This window comes from Barbus barbus (assembly GCF_936440315.1).
Source record: "Barbus barbus genome assembly, chromosome: 45".
NCBI lineage: Eukaryota > Metazoa > Chordata > Actinopteri > Cypriniformes > Cyprinidae > Barbus > Barbus barbus.
In genome coordinates this window covers 15791614-15810479 of record NC_136723.1, presented here as the reverse complement: position 1 = coordinate 15810479, position 18866 = coordinate 15791614, and the positions used below count along the sequence as shown (strand labels likewise).

The 18866-nt window shown below is 36.6% G+C and overlaps 1 protein-coding gene across 1 annotated transcript in view; it reads left to right on the top strand.

Annotated features, from left to right (window-relative positions):
- Window positions 1-248: 248 nt before the first annotated feature.
- Window positions 249-18866, top strand: part of LOC306863781 (leucine-rich repeat transmembrane neuronal protein 4-like) — a gene marked incomplete at both ends in the record, with an annotated part of 56619 nt that continues 38001 nt past the window's right edge. Inside the window, one exon of the mRNA XM_079407335.1 lies at window positions 249-285. Within this exon, the coding sequence (XP_079263461.1) occupies window positions 249-285 (37 nt within the window). The remainder of the gene's footprint in view (window positions 286-18866) is intronic.

Sequence of the window (18866 nt, the reverse complement as noted above, 5' to 3'; positions counted from 1 at the left end):
TGCTGACGCCGGCTGCACCTCACATGCTTTTAGGCTTCCTGGTCATGACGTCTCCCACCTCTGACATCTCGCCCATCGTTTGGTCTGATTACATATATGATTCAGAGCTTGATATCGCTGAAGGCGTTCCCCTAGCGTTTTCCGACGCAGCTCAAGTTCCTGAAGGGGAACCAAAGAAATTGTGAGACCTGAAGGTTTTTTCTGAAGAACAGTGAACAGTTTAACAATTCAGGACAAGCAAGGGTCTCATGAATAACAATACCCCAACAGCTGTGGTTCATCCAGGTAACAACACAGTATGAATATAAAAAACATGCATTTTGTATGATCCCTCTTACTTTGGTAAAAAATGTACATTTGATAATTTTCTCTATCTATCTATCTATCTATCTATCTATCTATCTATCTATCTATCTATCTATCTATCTATCTATCTATCTATCTATCTATCAATCTATCATCTATCTATCTATCTATCTATCTATCTTAATAATAACATTCCTCAATAGGACTCACTGTGTTTTGGATGAAGGAAGAAGTTTAAAATATCCATTACCCGAGGGTTATGAGGCACAGCCAACAAAATAATGCTCTATTTATTATTTATTTATTATACTTAGACATTACAAAGAAGAATGTCAAGATGAACTCACTTTACATTCTGCAGGACAATTCTAATCCAATGTGATATTAAAACTAAAAGCATAAGACAATTAAAAGAATGAAGCAATTTGGCCATAAAACACTAATTCAATTTACTTACTGAATTAATTAGTGCACACAAAACATTTATTATTATTTTAGCAGATGCTTTCATCCAAAGTGACTTCTAAAAATATAAAAAGTAAATATAAAAATAACAAATAATGTTTAAAAAATGCTCCTTGTACAGTACAGTTACTGTCGTTGCGCAAACTGTCAAATAGATCATATTTTTGTCTACAAAGACAAATTCTTGATTCATTGCTCTTTTATATGTAAACATAGTTTCTGTGGGTTGTAATGTGAGCAATTCATTACTGTAAACAATAGAATGTGGCTTTTTACCCATTGGGATACAGTAACAAATGAACCAAACCCATAATGTTTTTGTATTTTTGATTTGTTTTTTTTGTATTCAGCAATACTTATAAATTATAAATCATCCAAGTGCAACAAACAGTAATATCATGTGCTAAATGTTCACTGCATGCCTATAATGTATTTCTAGGGGCACTCAATGGACCTCCATTCACCTGTGAGTGCACTGGGGACAAAAAGCATCATGTAACAGCAGTTATGCTCTTTATTAGACATTATTTTTGGACTTGCTGTCTGTGAATGTGAGCAGCACTGTATATGGAAATATCAAGTGGCCTGTCGTGGGCCTCTGCAAAGTGACTCTCAAACGAAGAGGTCAGGATCTCTGAGAAGGAAGCCTCTAGGGGTGTCTCTGATGGCAAACAGTGTCTGTTCCATAGTCATTAAAGTAAAAGAGTGCTGCTACGGGTAATGTTAAGCACAGAACAGAGCCCGCAGGAGAATAGTCTCACATTCTGGTTTGCGGAACGCAGTCAGGACACCCTCTGATAACCCCCAGCATGTTATCTATAAACAGTGTTTATCCAAGTGTCAGCAAGGCAAGGGATCAAGATGGAGGCATAATTTTCCCTGCCATCCATTATATGGCTGCCAGGCATTGTCAAAAGATGAGAAATCAATTAGTATGGAGCATCTTGACAGCAGACTCCACTGGCCCTCATGATTGCCCTGCTGATAGGATGAGACAAAGTGTAAGTAATGAAGACGGCCACCCACAACTTCTCCGTGTCTGAGAATATCTCTGTTTACGGTCCACCAGAGAGATTCTGGAGCCTGGATCACGGGCTGGCTTTAGAATCAAAATCCAACCAACTACATTAACTACGTTTATTTGTTGCTGTTTTTCAACAAAAGTTACATAATTCTGTGTATTTTTAATATTTTATTTAGTGTAAATGTATTGGTTTAATGTTTAATTTTATTTAATAAAGTACAAACAGTATAATGTAAAACAAAATGGGTGAATTTTATAAATTAATAATTTATGTAATTTAATATACATTCAATAATCTGTGTTTGAGAATACAGCACATCCTACAGAAGAGGATTAGGGCCAAGCAATACAAAAAAAAAAAAAAAAAATCTCAAGATTAAAGTCTTTATAATGCGAGATTAAACTTCTCAGGATTTTCTTAATATTTTATTTAGCCTTTTTTCTCAAAACGATTTTTTCCTAATAATTTAACGAGTTTATTCTCAACATTTTATTTAGAAGTTTTTTTGCAAAACAATAACTTTATTCTCTAAATTTAATGAGTTTATTTTTTTTATTTAGATATTTTTCTTGAAAGTTAACATGTAATGATTTAATTCAAGATTTTTTTATTACTTGGCCCTAATCCTCTGTCATAACTTCCAATATTAGAGACTGTTTTAAAAAATACACACTAATGGTAAAAAAATAAATACTTTTATTCTGCAAGGACACATTAATTGATCAAAAGTGACAGGAAATACATTTATGATGTCACAAAGTTTCATTTCAAATAAATGCTGTTCCTTTGAACTTCCTATTCAACAGAGAACTAAAAAAAAAAAAAAAACAAGTATTACAGTTTCCACAAAAATATTAAGCAACAGAGTGATTTTCAACATTTATAAGCAGAAGAAATATTTCTTAAACAGAAAATCATCATATTATAGGATTTCTGAAAAATTCAGATTTGCCATTACAGAAATAAATTCAATTGTAAAATATATCAAAATATAAAACAGTTATTTTTAATAACAATAATGTAATATAATTCAATATTATTACTGTTGAATGGAATTGAATTGAATTTAATATTTTATTCACAATAGAACATAGATAACATTACAAATGTTTAAACTGAGAAATTTTACAATTTTATGCACAAAAGCAGCTCATTTCTAATTTGATCCCTGCTGAAGGTCTCAAAATAGTTGGGACGGGGGCATGTTTACCATGGTGTAGCATCTCCTCTTTTTTTCAAAACAGTTTGAAGACGTCTGGGCACCAAGGTTATGAGTTTCTGGAGTTTTGGTGTTGGAATTTGGTCCCATTCTTGCCTGATATAGGTTTCCTGCTGCTGAAAAGTTTGTGGTCGTCTTTGACGTATTTTTCATCTCTAAGACATCCGTTTTATAGCTAATCATGTTACAGACCTGATGTCAATTAACTTAATTTGTTGCTAGATGTTCTCCCAGCTGAATCTTTTCAAAATGTCTTGCTTTTTCAGCCCTTTGTTGCCCCCGTGCCAAATGTTTTGAGACCTGTAGTAGGCATCAAATTTGAAATGAGCTCATTTTGTGCATAAAATTGTAAAATTTCTCAGTTTAAACATTTGTAATGTTATCTATGTTCTATTTTGAATAAAATATTGGCTCATGTGATTTGAAAGTCTTTTAGTTTTCATTTTATTCAAATTTAAAAAACGTCCCAACTTTTCTAGAATTTGGGTTGTATAGTTAAACTAGCTTGTAAATTGGATTGCCCAGCAAACTATTTTATTTCCATAATATGCTGTATTATATAAGCAACAGAATATCCATCAAGAAAAAAAATTTAGTGTGGGACTTCATTTTATCCATTGTAATAAACTGAATCTTAAATAGTGGATGTTACTACTGAAGACGGTTGAATGGGATGACTGACATTTCTATAAAAGAGAGACAAAAGACAAAATATATATATTTTTTAAAAACATACTCCGATGAATTATGCACAATAAGACCACAAACGTGCATTAAGGAGGTTAACATAGTCATTTCGATGTCATGTTGAAAATCAGAAAGGTTGCTTGAATCTCACAGGGATGCATGGAGGTAGTGTTCAGGAACACGTGAAGAGCGGCTCCATAGAGTTAATGTGTTTATTACACATGTCGCCTGCTAAGATCCATATCTATAATTAAGTCCTTTTGCCAGATGAAGGGTCGATCCCCAGTGCTGTTACTCTTTGTGCACCTGCCGTGACTTTAGAGATGGTACACGGCTCTGAAGTCACGTGTGTACAGTAGATCACTGCAGCCAGTCCCTGGGGAATTAATGTAATAGCTGAGAGTGCAGACAGCGTGTGTTTCTCAATCTTTGTAAGCACAGTCTCAGCGTGATGTGCTTTTTAAAATTCCTCCTCCAGCTTCATGTCTAGCTTTGCTGTTGCCTTTTAATAAGCTCAAATTCAAGGACAAGCTCTTTATAACGTTATATTGTAGGCACCAAACAAAAACTGCCAGTACGGTTTATTGTGTTTTCAATTCATCACACTGATTTTATTATATAACATTCCTCTGTTTTTGATTGTGATAAATTTGTGTAATTTGTTGTTTGCAAATATTGCCAGAGCAAGAACTGAGAGGCTTAAAAAAAACAAAACAAAAAAAACACGCTTAACTTTTCCTATAGTTGGGTTATTTATGTGAAGCTACATCTATGTGGATGACCCTGAGTTTGTCTCAATCTCTTCTGAATACTGTGAAATTTATAAGAATAATATAAGATTAATAATGCATTTGATAATTACTCTTTATGTTTTGAATATAGAGTGATTTGTTCACTTCGGTAAAATTAGATTTCTTAAGGATCATGTGACACTGAAGACTGGAGAAACGATGCTGAAAATTCAGCTTTGCATCACAGGAATGAATTACACATTACAATATATTAAAATAGAACGCAGTTATTGTCACATGTAGCTATGGAAAGCACACAACGTTGGAGTAAAAATAAACAGAAAGTCTTTTAATAAGTCCACATGCAGGAGAAATGATAAACACAAATCAAAATCATATCAACTTAATACCAGAACTGAGGAGCTAGGGCAGGGTTCCTCAAATCTTTCCCTGGAGGGCCAATCTGCTGCAGAGTTTAGCTCCAACCCTGATCAAACTCACTCTGATTAGCATGCTCAGGTGTGTTTGATTAGGGTTAGAGCTAAACTCTGCCGGAGTGGGACAGATTTGAGAATGCCTGAGCTAGGGCAAAACACAAGGCTTAAATACTAGAAAAGATAATTAGGGAGAACTGAAACAGGTGTGGAGCTTATTAATCAAAAACCATGGAAACTAATAGACAAGGGAACTCAGGGAAACGTGGAGACCAAAACAGAACATAACACGTGACAGTTATTTTAAATTGTGATAATATTTGACAATTACTATTTTTACTGTATTTTTTAACTTCAAGTAAGGGATCCGCACTCACTTAATCTTCTTAATCACTTTCAATTTGTTTTAATTTTGCAACAAACAAGCACACGTTTTGGCAAAAAGCCTTCTTCATTGAATCATATAGTCACGTTTCCCACGAGAGTTTTTAAAAAGTGAATTTCAAAGATCACCTGGTGAAAAGCCACATAACAGGTGTTACTGATCACAAACTTAATTGACCAATCAGTCAAGCAATTTCAAGACAAACAACCAAAGATAATTCCAAAACACTCAACACATTAAAATAACATAATACAGGCACAAAAGGAAAGCATGCATCACAAATAATCCATCAAAAATAAAAAATAAAATCTACATCAAATCATCGACATTAATCAACGTGACACATCAGGCTGCAAGCTGTTCATTACTCTGTATCGTATTACTCACTGTAACCAAACAATAAAGGGTTAAAAAAAAATGTGTTCTTAAAGAAAACAAGAAAGATAGAGACGACAGACTTTTTAGTTGATACAACCAATAAGCTACTCTTTGTAAAAGTTTTTCCTCTATGTTACCACCTCTTCTGGAAATTCTGGAAACTTTTTCGATACCTATAGGCCTACAACTTAAATCCTTAATGTTATGACTACAATCATGAAAATGTCTTGCTATTGATGAATTCACATCACGTCTGATTGCAGATTTATGTTCACTAATACGAATGTTTAGCTGGTGACTCGTTTTTCCGATGTAAATAATGGACATGGACATTTGAACGTATCAACAGGGCCAAATAGGTGCCCTAAGCAGGATTGTATTGTTGTGCCCCCTCCCTCAAATATTATGGAAGTAAAAAAAACACACCTACTGTAGGGGTCAAAATAAAACTTCAATACAATATAAAAAGTAAATAAATAAATTGTAATTAAATTGTAATATTTACAAATTACAATTGTAGCTCTAGACAGTTACCTATGGCAGTAATACAGTTGTCTGATTGATTTTATGGTCTCAAGCATTCAGAAATCACGCAAAAGAAAATTAAGCAGTTTTCCTATGAAAACCGTGGTTAATTTTTTGTAAGAGTTGTGATGTCCACATGTTTTTTGTTGAAGAAATCATAGAGGCTGTGTAGCAAAAAGGTGGCCAAAAATGAAAGATTAAGTGGATATTTGAATTAAATGTTTGGTCAATAGCCTATTAAACAAGGATATGATCGTCCCGTAAGTGTAACAGCAGCAATGCCAGGCCTTTGGCTCCCTTTACAGGCATTTGTAATAACATGTAATGTTGAAAAAACAATAGACGCAATAGAATTTGTAATGGTTTTACTGGTTATAATGGGACTTGTATTGGTTTTAATGGAAACTGTCATGACCCTGTTGGTCTCTACTGGTAATTGGTCATCTTCTATTGGTGGCTTTTTAAAATCAATAAATCCTAATGGAATATGTCCCAAAACACACTACAGAAAACCATTTTTTAATGTTAAAAGTTGATGATTTGTAATGTTTGTAATGGTATTTGTGATTCATCTGTGATGGTATTAGGATTTTCTGTAATGGTTCTATTATATTTTTCAGCAGACTTGCCTCATAGTTTTTATAAAATGCATTTTAAGTCATTTTAAAGGCTGTTGTTGGCTTAGATTTGTTTTTATAACCAGAAAAAAATATGATCTTAATACTTATTTGTGTATTATTATTTGAAGTAACAAAACCATGGTTAATTTGCGGTTACCATGGCTACATCGCTTTTTTATTTTTTTTATTTGTTTTATTAGTGTTAAAACCATGGCTAAATTTCATAAGTGAACATGGAAACTCGGAGATAATATTAGATGTGTTGTTGGTGGTGAAATTTTTACCGACATTAAAACCTAACCATTAATAAAAAACGTTCTTCCCACTGAATTGATTGGTTTTTATTATCGATGAGCAGGCGGCACAATTCCTACAGGGAAAGCAACCTTTTATAAATGTTTTAGTCTTGTCTGTATAAATATCAGATTTTACCAGTCTGTTAGCTATATTATTTGATCTTTTGTAAATAAACAAAGGAGAATTAAAAAAAATATATCACCTAAAGAAGGGTCAGTTGAAAGAATATTATTCCAATATTTTGTTATAATTTCCTTAATCTGATAAGACTGTTCGCTAAAGGTTAGCACACATTTAACTGACAAATATTTCCCTTTTTTATGAGCTTTATGTAATAAGGGTTTTCTATTTAAAACTTCATTTTTATCATATGCCGACTGAAGCCAAGGTTGTGGAAATCCACGTGCTTCGAATTGACCAAACAATATGAGAGACTGTTCCTCAAAACTTTCTTCCAAATCACAGATTTTAGTCGATGGAATAGACTCAATGGCAAACCCTTTTTTAACGAAAGAGGGTGAAAACTATCCCCAGCAAGAATTGTGTTTCTATCTGTTGGCTTCCGGAAGACAGTGGTTCTTAATTTTTTGTGGTCCTTTACCATTAACACATCCAAAAAATGGATAGTGTTTTGGTCTCGCTCCATCGAAAATAAAATAGATGCCAATCTGGAATTAAGAAAATTACCGAATTCTACCAACTCTTCCTCCATTCCTGTCCAAATGAGACAACAGTCGTCAATATAACATAACCATAATTTTACTTTTTTTTTAAGGATTGTTGTGATAAACATTGTTTTTATAAAATGTAATATATATATATATATATATATATATATATATATATATATATATATATATATATATATATATATAATCTCAATGATAGGAATAGAGTACAAAGATTTTTGAGCTGTATCTGGGAGGAAAGTGGCTTGTAATGTGCCTGACTTAATGTCTAACCAATATGACTTTGTGTAATGTGAGGTAAGTGGTAGAAAATGTATGTTGAAGTAATGTGATTCATGACTATTTTACAGCATGTAGGGTTCTAAACTTTCTAAACAATTAATTGACTAATTATTTTATTGTTCCATGACCCTTTCATGATTTTATAGTTGCCTGTGATAACTAGGTAAAGAGCTAAAGATCTGAGAAATGACTACAGAAATTTTCATGACTTTTCCAAAGCATTTTTTTTTATTTGAGAATTTATGAATTCTCATTCATTTTCAAAGTCTGGAAAATCACTCTTTTGATATTCCCTGATACCTTCAGGCTGCATGGAATCATAATACACGACAACATATAAAATACAATATAAATCATTAAATAGACACCTAATTGGCAACATAAATGTAAACATGCTTAAATGGACCAATGGTATTATAATTTCTTTAAGTCCCTTAAAGAATAAAATAATAATAATAAAATAAATAAATCTCCATAAAAAAACACTTTATGCATGATATATTCCCCTGTAGTTTGTCAGAAAAAAATAACAAATGTTGCATATGCTGTTTTACATAAAATATTAATCAAAAGCAAGAAGTTAAACAAATTCTGTGATGCCCATTGAATGTCTTTAATAGTGACTTTTTAATAATAAATGTTGTTCTAAATTATTTACTTTTATGTCTTGGCAGAATGCTTACAGTGTAGTGTACAATGTTTGTGTTTGACAGCTAAGTTTGCTTGTAATTGGCCAGTCCAGTTCCAAACTGTTGACAAAAAAAGACTTCAACTATAAAACGTCCAAAACAGCAGCTAGCAATCCCAAGCTCTTTCTTTATTCAAAAGCACAAGTTAATAAAAAATCATGTGCTTGACACCACCACAAAACAACTGTTAAATGGGTTTCCATGTTTGTTAGAAGTCAGGTTTTCTTTTGATATAAATAGCTCTGACATATGTCCTTTGGAAGGTCACATGCTGGCCTCTCCTGCTTTCCATATTAATGCATTTACCTTTAATCGAACAGAGTACATCACACTCCAGAAAAGAGCCAGCTGGAAGACAGCATTAGTCATTAAGCCTTTGACAGGTGACTATTAGGCCTTGTATTATTGCTTTCTCTTTTCTCTCTTTGGATTTGTTTTCCATCCTCATATCTCTTCTCCTATTATTTGATTAGCATCCCAGTTATTGTGCTCACAGTGTGGTGTAGTGGGTGTTATGTTTGGTTGATCAATACATACAAGACAGCGACAGAGCAATGCAATTAATGTATTCCCTGCTTTTTCAGCAAGCTGTTGAGAGCTGTAAATATCCTCCTTTTTCCGTTGCCAAGCTTAGCTACCCTTCACCGCCTGTGATAATTTGTGCATGAGCTTGGTGTCTGTGCTTGAACCTATGTTCTTAGAAAATGCATAGTGCAGAGTATATACTGTTATGCAGTACATATGTTGTATTATATTTTCTATAACAGTTGTTTCAAATTTGATTGGCTGAGTGACATCCCATGAGTGCTGATAAGATTGTATCACTCTGGTCTGTTTGCAGTTTCCACAGTCTGTGCGTTAACGGTGGCAATTATGACTGTTGAGTGAGTCTCTGAATTACTCACTCAATCAAACTGATTCATTTATCAGTGCCACAACTGTTTTTGTTGTAACATGTTAACAACACCTGTTGGGTGTTCTTGTAGGCCCCATTGGCAGTGTTGGCCACATGTACAAGTAATGCAAGTTATGTAATCAGATTACATATCCTATCCTGTTCCCATGTTGAGAGAATTTGGGAGTGAGGTGCAGAGGCAGACACATTTCCTTCAGCCTGAGGCTTATTCATTTAACTTTTGGTTTAAAAGGGCCTTTACAGTTGCCAAAAATATAACTTTCGGGATTTCTGTTAATAAAAATAAATAAATAAGCCCAGCTCAGGTGACAAATAGTAACACAAAGTAGTGCATACTTTCCATGAAAAGTAACCAAGGAACACAATTAGTTTGTTGTTATGGAGTAACATCAAATTGTAATGCATTCAGGGGCATATAATTAGGGGGGACGCTAGGGACATGTCCCTACCAATATCCAGCCACTACCAAACTGTCCCTAGCAATAATTTTATTTCTAAAGTAAAGTATGCTATGTGCAAACTAATTATAATGAGGTGGTTGTTTTGCAACAAGTTGGAGATGTGTTGATGAAAAAAATTTGTGAAAAAAGTAAACACACATAAGGGACAGAGAGATGTCAGGGAAAATGAAAAGACTAAAACGGGAAGTGGAAGTTCAATTTATAACCTTGAATTATTTTGCACGGCCTCAGACTAGGGATTTAAACTTTTTTATGTGATGATGATGATGTTCATACAAAAAATATAGTTGTCCGTGGTTTCAATTTTTGTTGTGGGTTTATGGGATGGCCTGGATGAGTGTGAGATTTCAAAGCCTGAAATTGTGTCCCAGTCCGCTCCTGCTCCCTATATAAAGCATATGGACAGAAAGACAAACGTTGTGCGGAAAGATACACAATCTTTCAGCCTAGGATAAAGTCATGAACATCAACAATAATTTGGGACAAATATAATGTTATTTATTATTTTTTTTTTGGTAAACTATGCAAGTGGCAGCAGTAAGTAAGTTTGGTGCAGCAGGATTTGGAACAGCATCCTGTGTTGCCGCGGAGAGTCTTTAAATTTATATTAATGTTGTTCAACTGAATGTACAAATCAAATGAATGTTAGCTGAAATATCCACAAAATAAAAAACAACACTGATATAAGAACGTGCAGTTTATCTGTCAATCAGATGCGCACGAGTTTCGTTACTACAGCTACAGCAGAATATTCTTTCAGAATCATCCTGGGTCCAATTCGATTAATTTTAAAATAAAGTGATGTTTGATTAGGACAACCAGCACTCTGATGCTGATGTTGTTGGTTCACAAAATCATAATTCATTGTGTAATTATTGTCTGTTAAACATACTATAAAAAAAAGAAACTCTGAGTTATATGAATTATAACCGGTGGGGGGGTTGGGTTTATGTCCCCACCAATGTCGAAAGCAAACCTACGCCCTCGAATGCATTACTTTTAAAAGTAACTTTTCCCAATCCTGCCCATTAAGCAATGAAAATGCAAGGACTATTGATACAGATTTCTCAGTTCTGTTTGATTCCCGGGTCACAATCTGTCTTGGTTCAGATTACGATTCTGATTTATTTTGGTTATAACATCCTTTTTTCTTATATATGAACCAATTTTTTTGTAACTGCTAATGGTGTAATTATACAGGGCGGTGTTGATACTTAACAGAAACATAAGTAACAAGTCGTGACCTAATGGTTAGAGAGTCGGACTTGTAATCTGAAGGTTGTGGGTTTGAGGCTCAGGTCTGGCAGGGATTTTAGGTAGGGGGAGTGAATGTCCAGTGCTCTCTCCACCTTCAATACCACGACTGAGGGGAGACTGTTGAGCAAGGCACCGAACCCCCAGCATTGGTTGCCCACTGCTCCAGGTGTGTGTTTACGGTGTGTGTGCACTTGAATGGGTTAAATGCAGAGCACAAATTGCAAGTATGGGACACCACACTTCACGTCATTTCCTTCCTTCCTTTCCAGATATTTGCCATGGAATATCCAAGTGTAATGTTTTACCGTAAAAGGAAATATGCAGGACACAACTTGGTTCTATGCATTGATTGTTGATTGGATTTTAAGATGTGGGCATGGCATTCAAAAACAAAGGCAGATGAACGCAAGATTACAGAGACAGGGTTTAAGCAGACAAAATGACTGGAGAAATTTTGCATACGTCACCAGAGAAACATCTGTTTGGACAAAAACTGGGTGAATCCTGGGTGGATTCAGCTCCTAAGGGTAATTTGTTTCAAGAATTAGACTGTTTGTCACAATATATGTTTTTATGTTATAGGCACAAAGGTGTACCTTTCGAAAAGTACCACCTCAGTGACAACTTTGTTTTTTCTTTTTTTTTTCTGAGAGAGTTTAATATATGAAAACTTGACTTTTACTTGTGGTGACTTGTTGAGCCTGGTAAAACAGCAGATTCCCTCTAGATAGAAGACTATTCAAGGCAATCAATAGAAAGACAACTCAGCCCGACCCATGTTAAAGTTCTAAATCACTCAAATGGAGCAGGCAGAAATGACCAGTTCCCTGTCGATACTTCACTCGTACAGCGTCGCTAGACGCTATGGGGAAAACTCCTTTTTCTCCGAAGACTGAAGACTTTTTAAATCACGCAGTGTGACTGCACGGCCATTGGTTCGTGCAGTAAATAAAAACAAACCAATGGCTCGTCAGCGGCGCTGCACGGCTTCCTTCAAAATTGGAGCCTTTTACCCACTCAAATCGTTTCAGAGGATGCTGGGCCTCATGGCTTCTGCATCGCCAGTTCTTCGGTTGGGCCTTCTCAGGATGAGACCCCTTCAGTATTGGCTGAAACCTCTAATTCTGCCTCATGTGTGGCGTCATAGACGCATCCGCATCAGGGTGGACCGGGCCTACGTGTCAGCCCTGGCCCCCTGGAAGGACCTACGGTGGTTGAAACAAGGCGTGACAATGGGTTTGGTTTACAGAAGGAAGGTTGTTACGACGGACGCCTCCAACACAGGTTGGGGGGGCTCTGTGCGATGGCGAACCGACCTTCGGCTCCTGGACGAACGCAGAAGGACAGCTGCACATCAACTGCCTCGAAATGACAGCAGTATGTCGAGCTCTTCAGTTCTTCCTGCCAGTCCTGAAGGGACACCACATGCTAGTCCATTCGGACAACATGACAGTGGTGTCATACATAAATCTCCAGGGCGGGCTCACCTCGAAACGCCTTTTCGAGATGGCGAAACGCCTCGTAGTATGGGCACATCTCAACCTGCGTTCACTGAGAGCAGCTCATGTGCCCGGCGTGCTGAACCAAGGAGCGGATATGCTCTCTCGGAACAACGTCCCCTCCGAGGAGTGGATGCTCCACCACAGGCGGTTCAAGAAATTTGGCGAATCTTTGGCAGGGCAGAGGTCAACCTCTTCGCCTCCAAAGACAACTCTCATTGCCAAAATTACTTTTCGAAGACCGAGGACGCGTTGGCCCATGAATGGCCTATCCTTCTTCTATATGCTTTTCCCCCGATTGCTCTGATTCCTCAAGTAATCAGGCAAATCAGGGAACACAAGCACAAAGTGCTTCTAGTGGCCCCACTCTGGAAGAACCATCATTGGATCTCAGAGTTATATCAGCTGCTAATAGCGGCTCCGTGGCCTCCAGAGCCCTATTGGAGTGAGAGCCCATTCCACTAGAGGCGTGGCCTCTTCCTGGGCGTGGTCTAGCGGTGTGTCCATGGCAGACATTTGTGCGGAGGCCGGCTGCGCCTCGCCATCCACATTTGCCAGGTTCTATAACTTGGATGTCCCGGCCTTACAGGCTCGGGTTCTCTCTGCTTAAAGGACACACACCTATCTTAAGTGGTCCCCTCAGGCATTGCTTGATTCTTCAAGAATGCTCTTGGCCCCATTCCTGGTGCTGAGGCTGTACTTATGATCGTTGAAACGATATCTAGGCTGGACTGACCTCTAGGAGCTCGGTCCTCATGCCTCCTGCCTCCTGCAGGATTCTTCCTGCTCATAATTGGTCCCTTTGAGCCTTATTGCTCAAGGCCAGTTTATGTTGGTCGTTTCTCTTCATGGCATGGCGGGACTGTATTTGTTCCCCATAGCGTCTAGCGACTCAGTTCGAGTGCAGTATCGACAGGGAATGTACTCGGTTACTAATGTAACCTCAGTTCCCTTAGATACGGGAATGAGTACTGCGTACCGTGCCATGCCACTCAGACTGCACGACTCAGGTCGTTGCTTCAGTCGAATTGGCCTGATTAAGCGCCCGCTTATATAGCCAGATGGCCCCGCCCTTTCTGGCGGGCTTTGCCGCCATATGCTCGTGCAGCGCCACTGATGAGCCATTGGTTTGTTTTTATTTACTGCACGAACCAATGGCCGTGCAGTCACACTGCGTGATTGAAAAAGTCTTCAGTCCTCGGGAGAAAAAGGACTTTTCTCCATAGTGTCTAGCGACGCAGTACTCGTTCCCGTATCTCAGGGAACCGAGGATATGTTAGTAACTGAGTACGTTATGAGAGATTTCCTTTATTACTCTTAAAATGTCACATGCTTATTGAAGATATTCCCAAGGGAATGCACATAATTTTTATTTTTTTTCAAAACAAAGAAAATCACACAAGGCTAGAACTTTTTGTGAAGCTCAGCCAGTGTGCTATATAATTTGTGAACTTCAATCCAGAATGCCTGTTATTGAGAGCCATGTAATTGGCTTACATTAGCATAGCGGAAGCTCTTGGTGTTGTTTCAAGACAAATGGGTGACAATTGGTTTCATGTCTGGGCTCAGTTTTTTTTTTCACTGATTATCACATCCCTCATTCATTTTCTCTATTACTAAAAAGACAATATGCTTTTTATAAATCCGCAACTACTATAAGAGAGAGATTTTTCATTTCAGGTTGATCTGGTAGTTTAACCATTAACCATTTATACATTAAATGACTCAGATATTTAAGAAACTCTCATTACTAGTCTCATTACTTATAAATAAACATCTTTCTACACAGCATCTAAAACAATGGTGAATTAAGATATGCTGCTAGCAGTGACCTTGTTTTGCCGTCATCCATACTTACATTGCCATCAGCTACTGCCTGTTTGTGCCTAACTACTTGCACTGCTTATACTGGATAATCCCCTGCTAAAATATATTCCATTGCTTAAAATTATCTGCATGTCTTCAATGCGGCAAGAGATCAAATAAAGCCATAGCATCCTTAATCCACTCATATCACGACTGCCAATGTGCAAGTTCCAAGAATTTTATTTTTTTCATTGTGAAAATCTTGTATAAGACAGCCAAGTTGGAACTGAGTTAGGGAAAAAATAATAGAAGGGAAAAATAGCTTTTCTAGCGAAAGAAGCACATCATATTGTCTTTTTCACTTGTGGATAATCTACCAGAAACAGTTTGAATGTATCAAGAACTGTAGTTGCACCTTGTTAACAGAGCCCGTGATAAAATAATTGACTTATGGAGCATAAAATTAGATGGATTCACAGGTAAAGACCGGAAGAAAACTCATCAACATGCACTCATTTCATGTTCCCAAGCCAGCTCCAAGTCATTTACATTTATCCACAAGGATAGAAAAAAACAATGTTCCAACCATGACATTCCTATTATAAAAGTAAATGAAGCTGGTATTTCTTTGTGGCTTTTAACTATTTGCTTTGCTTTGAAACATATATAGAAGTCAGGTCAGGCAGAGCACAAGAATAGCTTGGAACAAACCTGACTTTCAAACCAGAAGATGAATCAGAATAATTGGTTTATACAGATTGCATGAGTGTTTTCTTAATTCAGCTGCTGGTCTCGCTCTCTTTTTTTTTTTTCACATTAAGTGCATAATAATCAAAACCCACAGAAATTCTTGTGTCAAAGAACATCAAGAAAAAAAAAGTATCTGAACATAACATTTCTACTTCACATTGATGGCCTGACCATACGAGCATTATCCTGCTTATTATAGGTTTTTAGTAAATAAAAAGGCATTAAATATTGATTTGAGATGTAATTATTTGAAGATGTGTGACCAAAAGACTTCCAGATCAAGATTTCCATAAGACAGTTGTGGCCTAATGGTTAGAGAGTTGGACTTGTAACCCGAAGGTTGCGGCTTTGAGTTTCAGGTCCGGCAGGGATTGTAGGTGGGGGGAGTGAAAGTCTAGCGCTCTCTCCACCTTCAATAGCACGACTGAGGTGAGACCCTTGAGCAAGACACCAAACCCCCAACTGCTCCCTGGGCGCTGCAGCATTGGCTGCCCACTGCTCCGTGTGTGTGCGTTCACTTCTCACTGCTGTGTGTGTGCACTTGGATGGATTAAATGCAGAGCACATATTCCAAGTATGGGACACCACACGTAATGTCCTTTCCTTTTATTTTCTCTTTACAGTTATACAAACAAACAAATAAAAATATTGATGCTGAGTTCCACGATTCAGTCAGAATCAAATAATCAGGAGCTGTCTGATTTTATTCAAGCAAGAAATATTTATTTATTCAATGCCTAATGAACCTGAATACATGGCATTGCATTGATCAAAGCGATTTTAAAGTTGAGGTTCAGGTAGAATTAGCTCTGTGAAGCCTTGGGTCCATATTGCAAGGGATACATTGAATGATATCTATCAAATGTATTTAAAATATCTATTTAAAAAATCTCATAAAATATTGAAATATTTATTTTTAAATATTTTAAATGTGGTTAAAATGTATTTTCAACAGCAACGACCATCTATTTTAGATCATTCTGTTGAGTATGGTCTGGCTGAACCTTCCTAAAGCATAAATCTTTCTGTCAGACAATAATTCCGGACATTAGGATGTAAAGATCAAGTTGGTCAAAACTAGTATCTTATTAATGGAATATATTAAAAAGTATCTTAATAAAATAGTCAGTCAATCAGTCGTTGTTGGTGACCAAACCTTTAATGGTATACACTGGATCTCTCTTGCTATTGTATGGCGATTAGCAGGGTGTCATTTATATTCATCAACAGTCTTGGTTGGTAGAGGGGTGTTCTAGCATTCTGCTAGTGTTTACCGCAGCAGCTTTGCCTCCGGGTCACCTTTATTATGACTGTAGAAGACCTGAGGGCGGGAGCGCACAATCATCACGGTCTGTGATATTTCTCAGGGACTGAGCAGCTCTGAGACTCTCTACTGCGGCGGCGATCACAGCTTTCCTCTCACGCAAAGCCCTCAAGACTCAGTCTTATTTTGGCTTTGCTTACCTCTGGTACCTCTTGGTCGATAAGCTCCGCATGATTTAAACATTATTGTTTCAGTTATGCGACCCAGAACAACTTTTGCACTCATCTTTAGTCAGTTGCTTGCTGCGTAGCGAGAATTCATTCATATTCCGTTTGAACGACGGATGGCCATCATGTTAATTGCTGGATGGACACTGGTTTGCCGTGTTGTTGGATTAAACGGGGGACGCAGCACGTTCTAAAGTCTTTTGCGACATGGAGTCGGATCGATAATGATTTTAGTTTGGCTGTAATACTGCTCGGACTAAAGGTAAAAGTCTTCGTTGGAGTGGACCCTGAGAGACTGAATATCTGTGCAGTAACCGCAGGGATTAAACGCGAGTGGAATCAAAAGCGCGCGGCAGATATGGGTGAGTAGCCTACTTGGCATCCTGGGATAAAGTTTATCCATTAGTATTGATGAGGATTCAATTATTTTATATTTCAAATCGATGTTATATCATTTGCAGATTAAAAAACATTAATCGCTCCATTTGTGTAAAATGAAAGCGGGTTATATATTGCACTCTTTAACATCTAAAATGAGGAAACTACCATTTTTCTTCTTCTATAGGCTATTTGTTAGACAGGACATTATTCATGGAAATATGAAAATAATTTCAGGCACAGACAGCATCGAATTTCAAAGAAATGATGGCTTGTCTGTTAAACATGATTGGCCTTTATTGTCATTTCAATAGTGATAAGTTCGATTTTTTTCTAATCGGTTCTTTCGAACAAATCGTTTCAAAGAAGCGGTTCGAAAAACTGCGTTTTACATAAGCACGTGGTCTCTGACAGTGTGGTATAACTAATGCAACAAAAAGATAAATATCGTTTTATGCAAATTGCTTTTTATTGTTCTTCCGATTGTGTTTTTGTAAGGCTATGTGTATTTATTTTTACTACTTTTGTCCCAGTTTAGCTTGCAACAGAAAATACCCTAAATATAATTAGCATTAAACTGTACTACAATTAATCTCCTAAGAAAAAAAGTTAGCATGTGTCAATAAAAATAGCCTCCTGTTTGAACTCATTATAACAGCTCTTTAGAATCAGCTCACTCGGTTCCCTCTCAGTTCACTTGTTCAGCTCTTTTTAAAATGATTGTTATTATTATTGTTTGTTGTTGTTATTTTTTATCTTGGTGAGCCGTTAACTGGATCACTGGGAGTCGGATAGTCCGAAAGATCCGATGTGACCAATGATTCAGTTCGTGGTCCAGACCGATTTTTGTCAACTGTTTAAACGGTTCATTAAAGATCCGACTATAAAACGATTAGTTCACGAATCTGATATATAATGCGTTATTAGATGACGAAATGTAATGAAGCCCCCCCCCCCAAAAAAAAACCTAAATATTGTAAGCTCACCACCACCTTTCTTTTTTTTAAAATAGAATAAGAAATGTCCTAAATGTGTTTAATAGTTCAGTGGAACACTCACAGAGGAAGATTTTAGTCTGTTCCATTCGCTCATCATTTTCTGGACCTGTTTTTTTTGCCCTCAAAATTATGAAATCAATGTGATAGGCTTTCGTATAGACATTTTTTTCTATCTGTTCTTTAAAAAAAAAGTTATATTTCATTGATGTATCTTTTAATGTAGCTTTAGATATAGCTTACCTGGCAAACACTGTTTTTATAGTGCAGCATGATTTCATATGTAGCCTACAGGGGAGACTGGGGCTAGTTGTCACACTTTATACACAAGTGATTATTTCTCAGGGTAAGTTTATTCTTTAAAAAGACAAGTCTGAATAGTTGCTTTAAAGACTGAGCTACAAAAAAAGCCAATATTTCCACTGTTCACACTGTAAAGACTCACTGACCTTTGCCCAATAGTATACATTTATGCCATTTAAAACGCATCTTGCCCTGACTTTACATTTATGAAAAATAACTTGTTCTGAGTTTCCAGTTCAGCCTTTTATAGTAGATTCCTTTGTTATTTATAGTTGGCC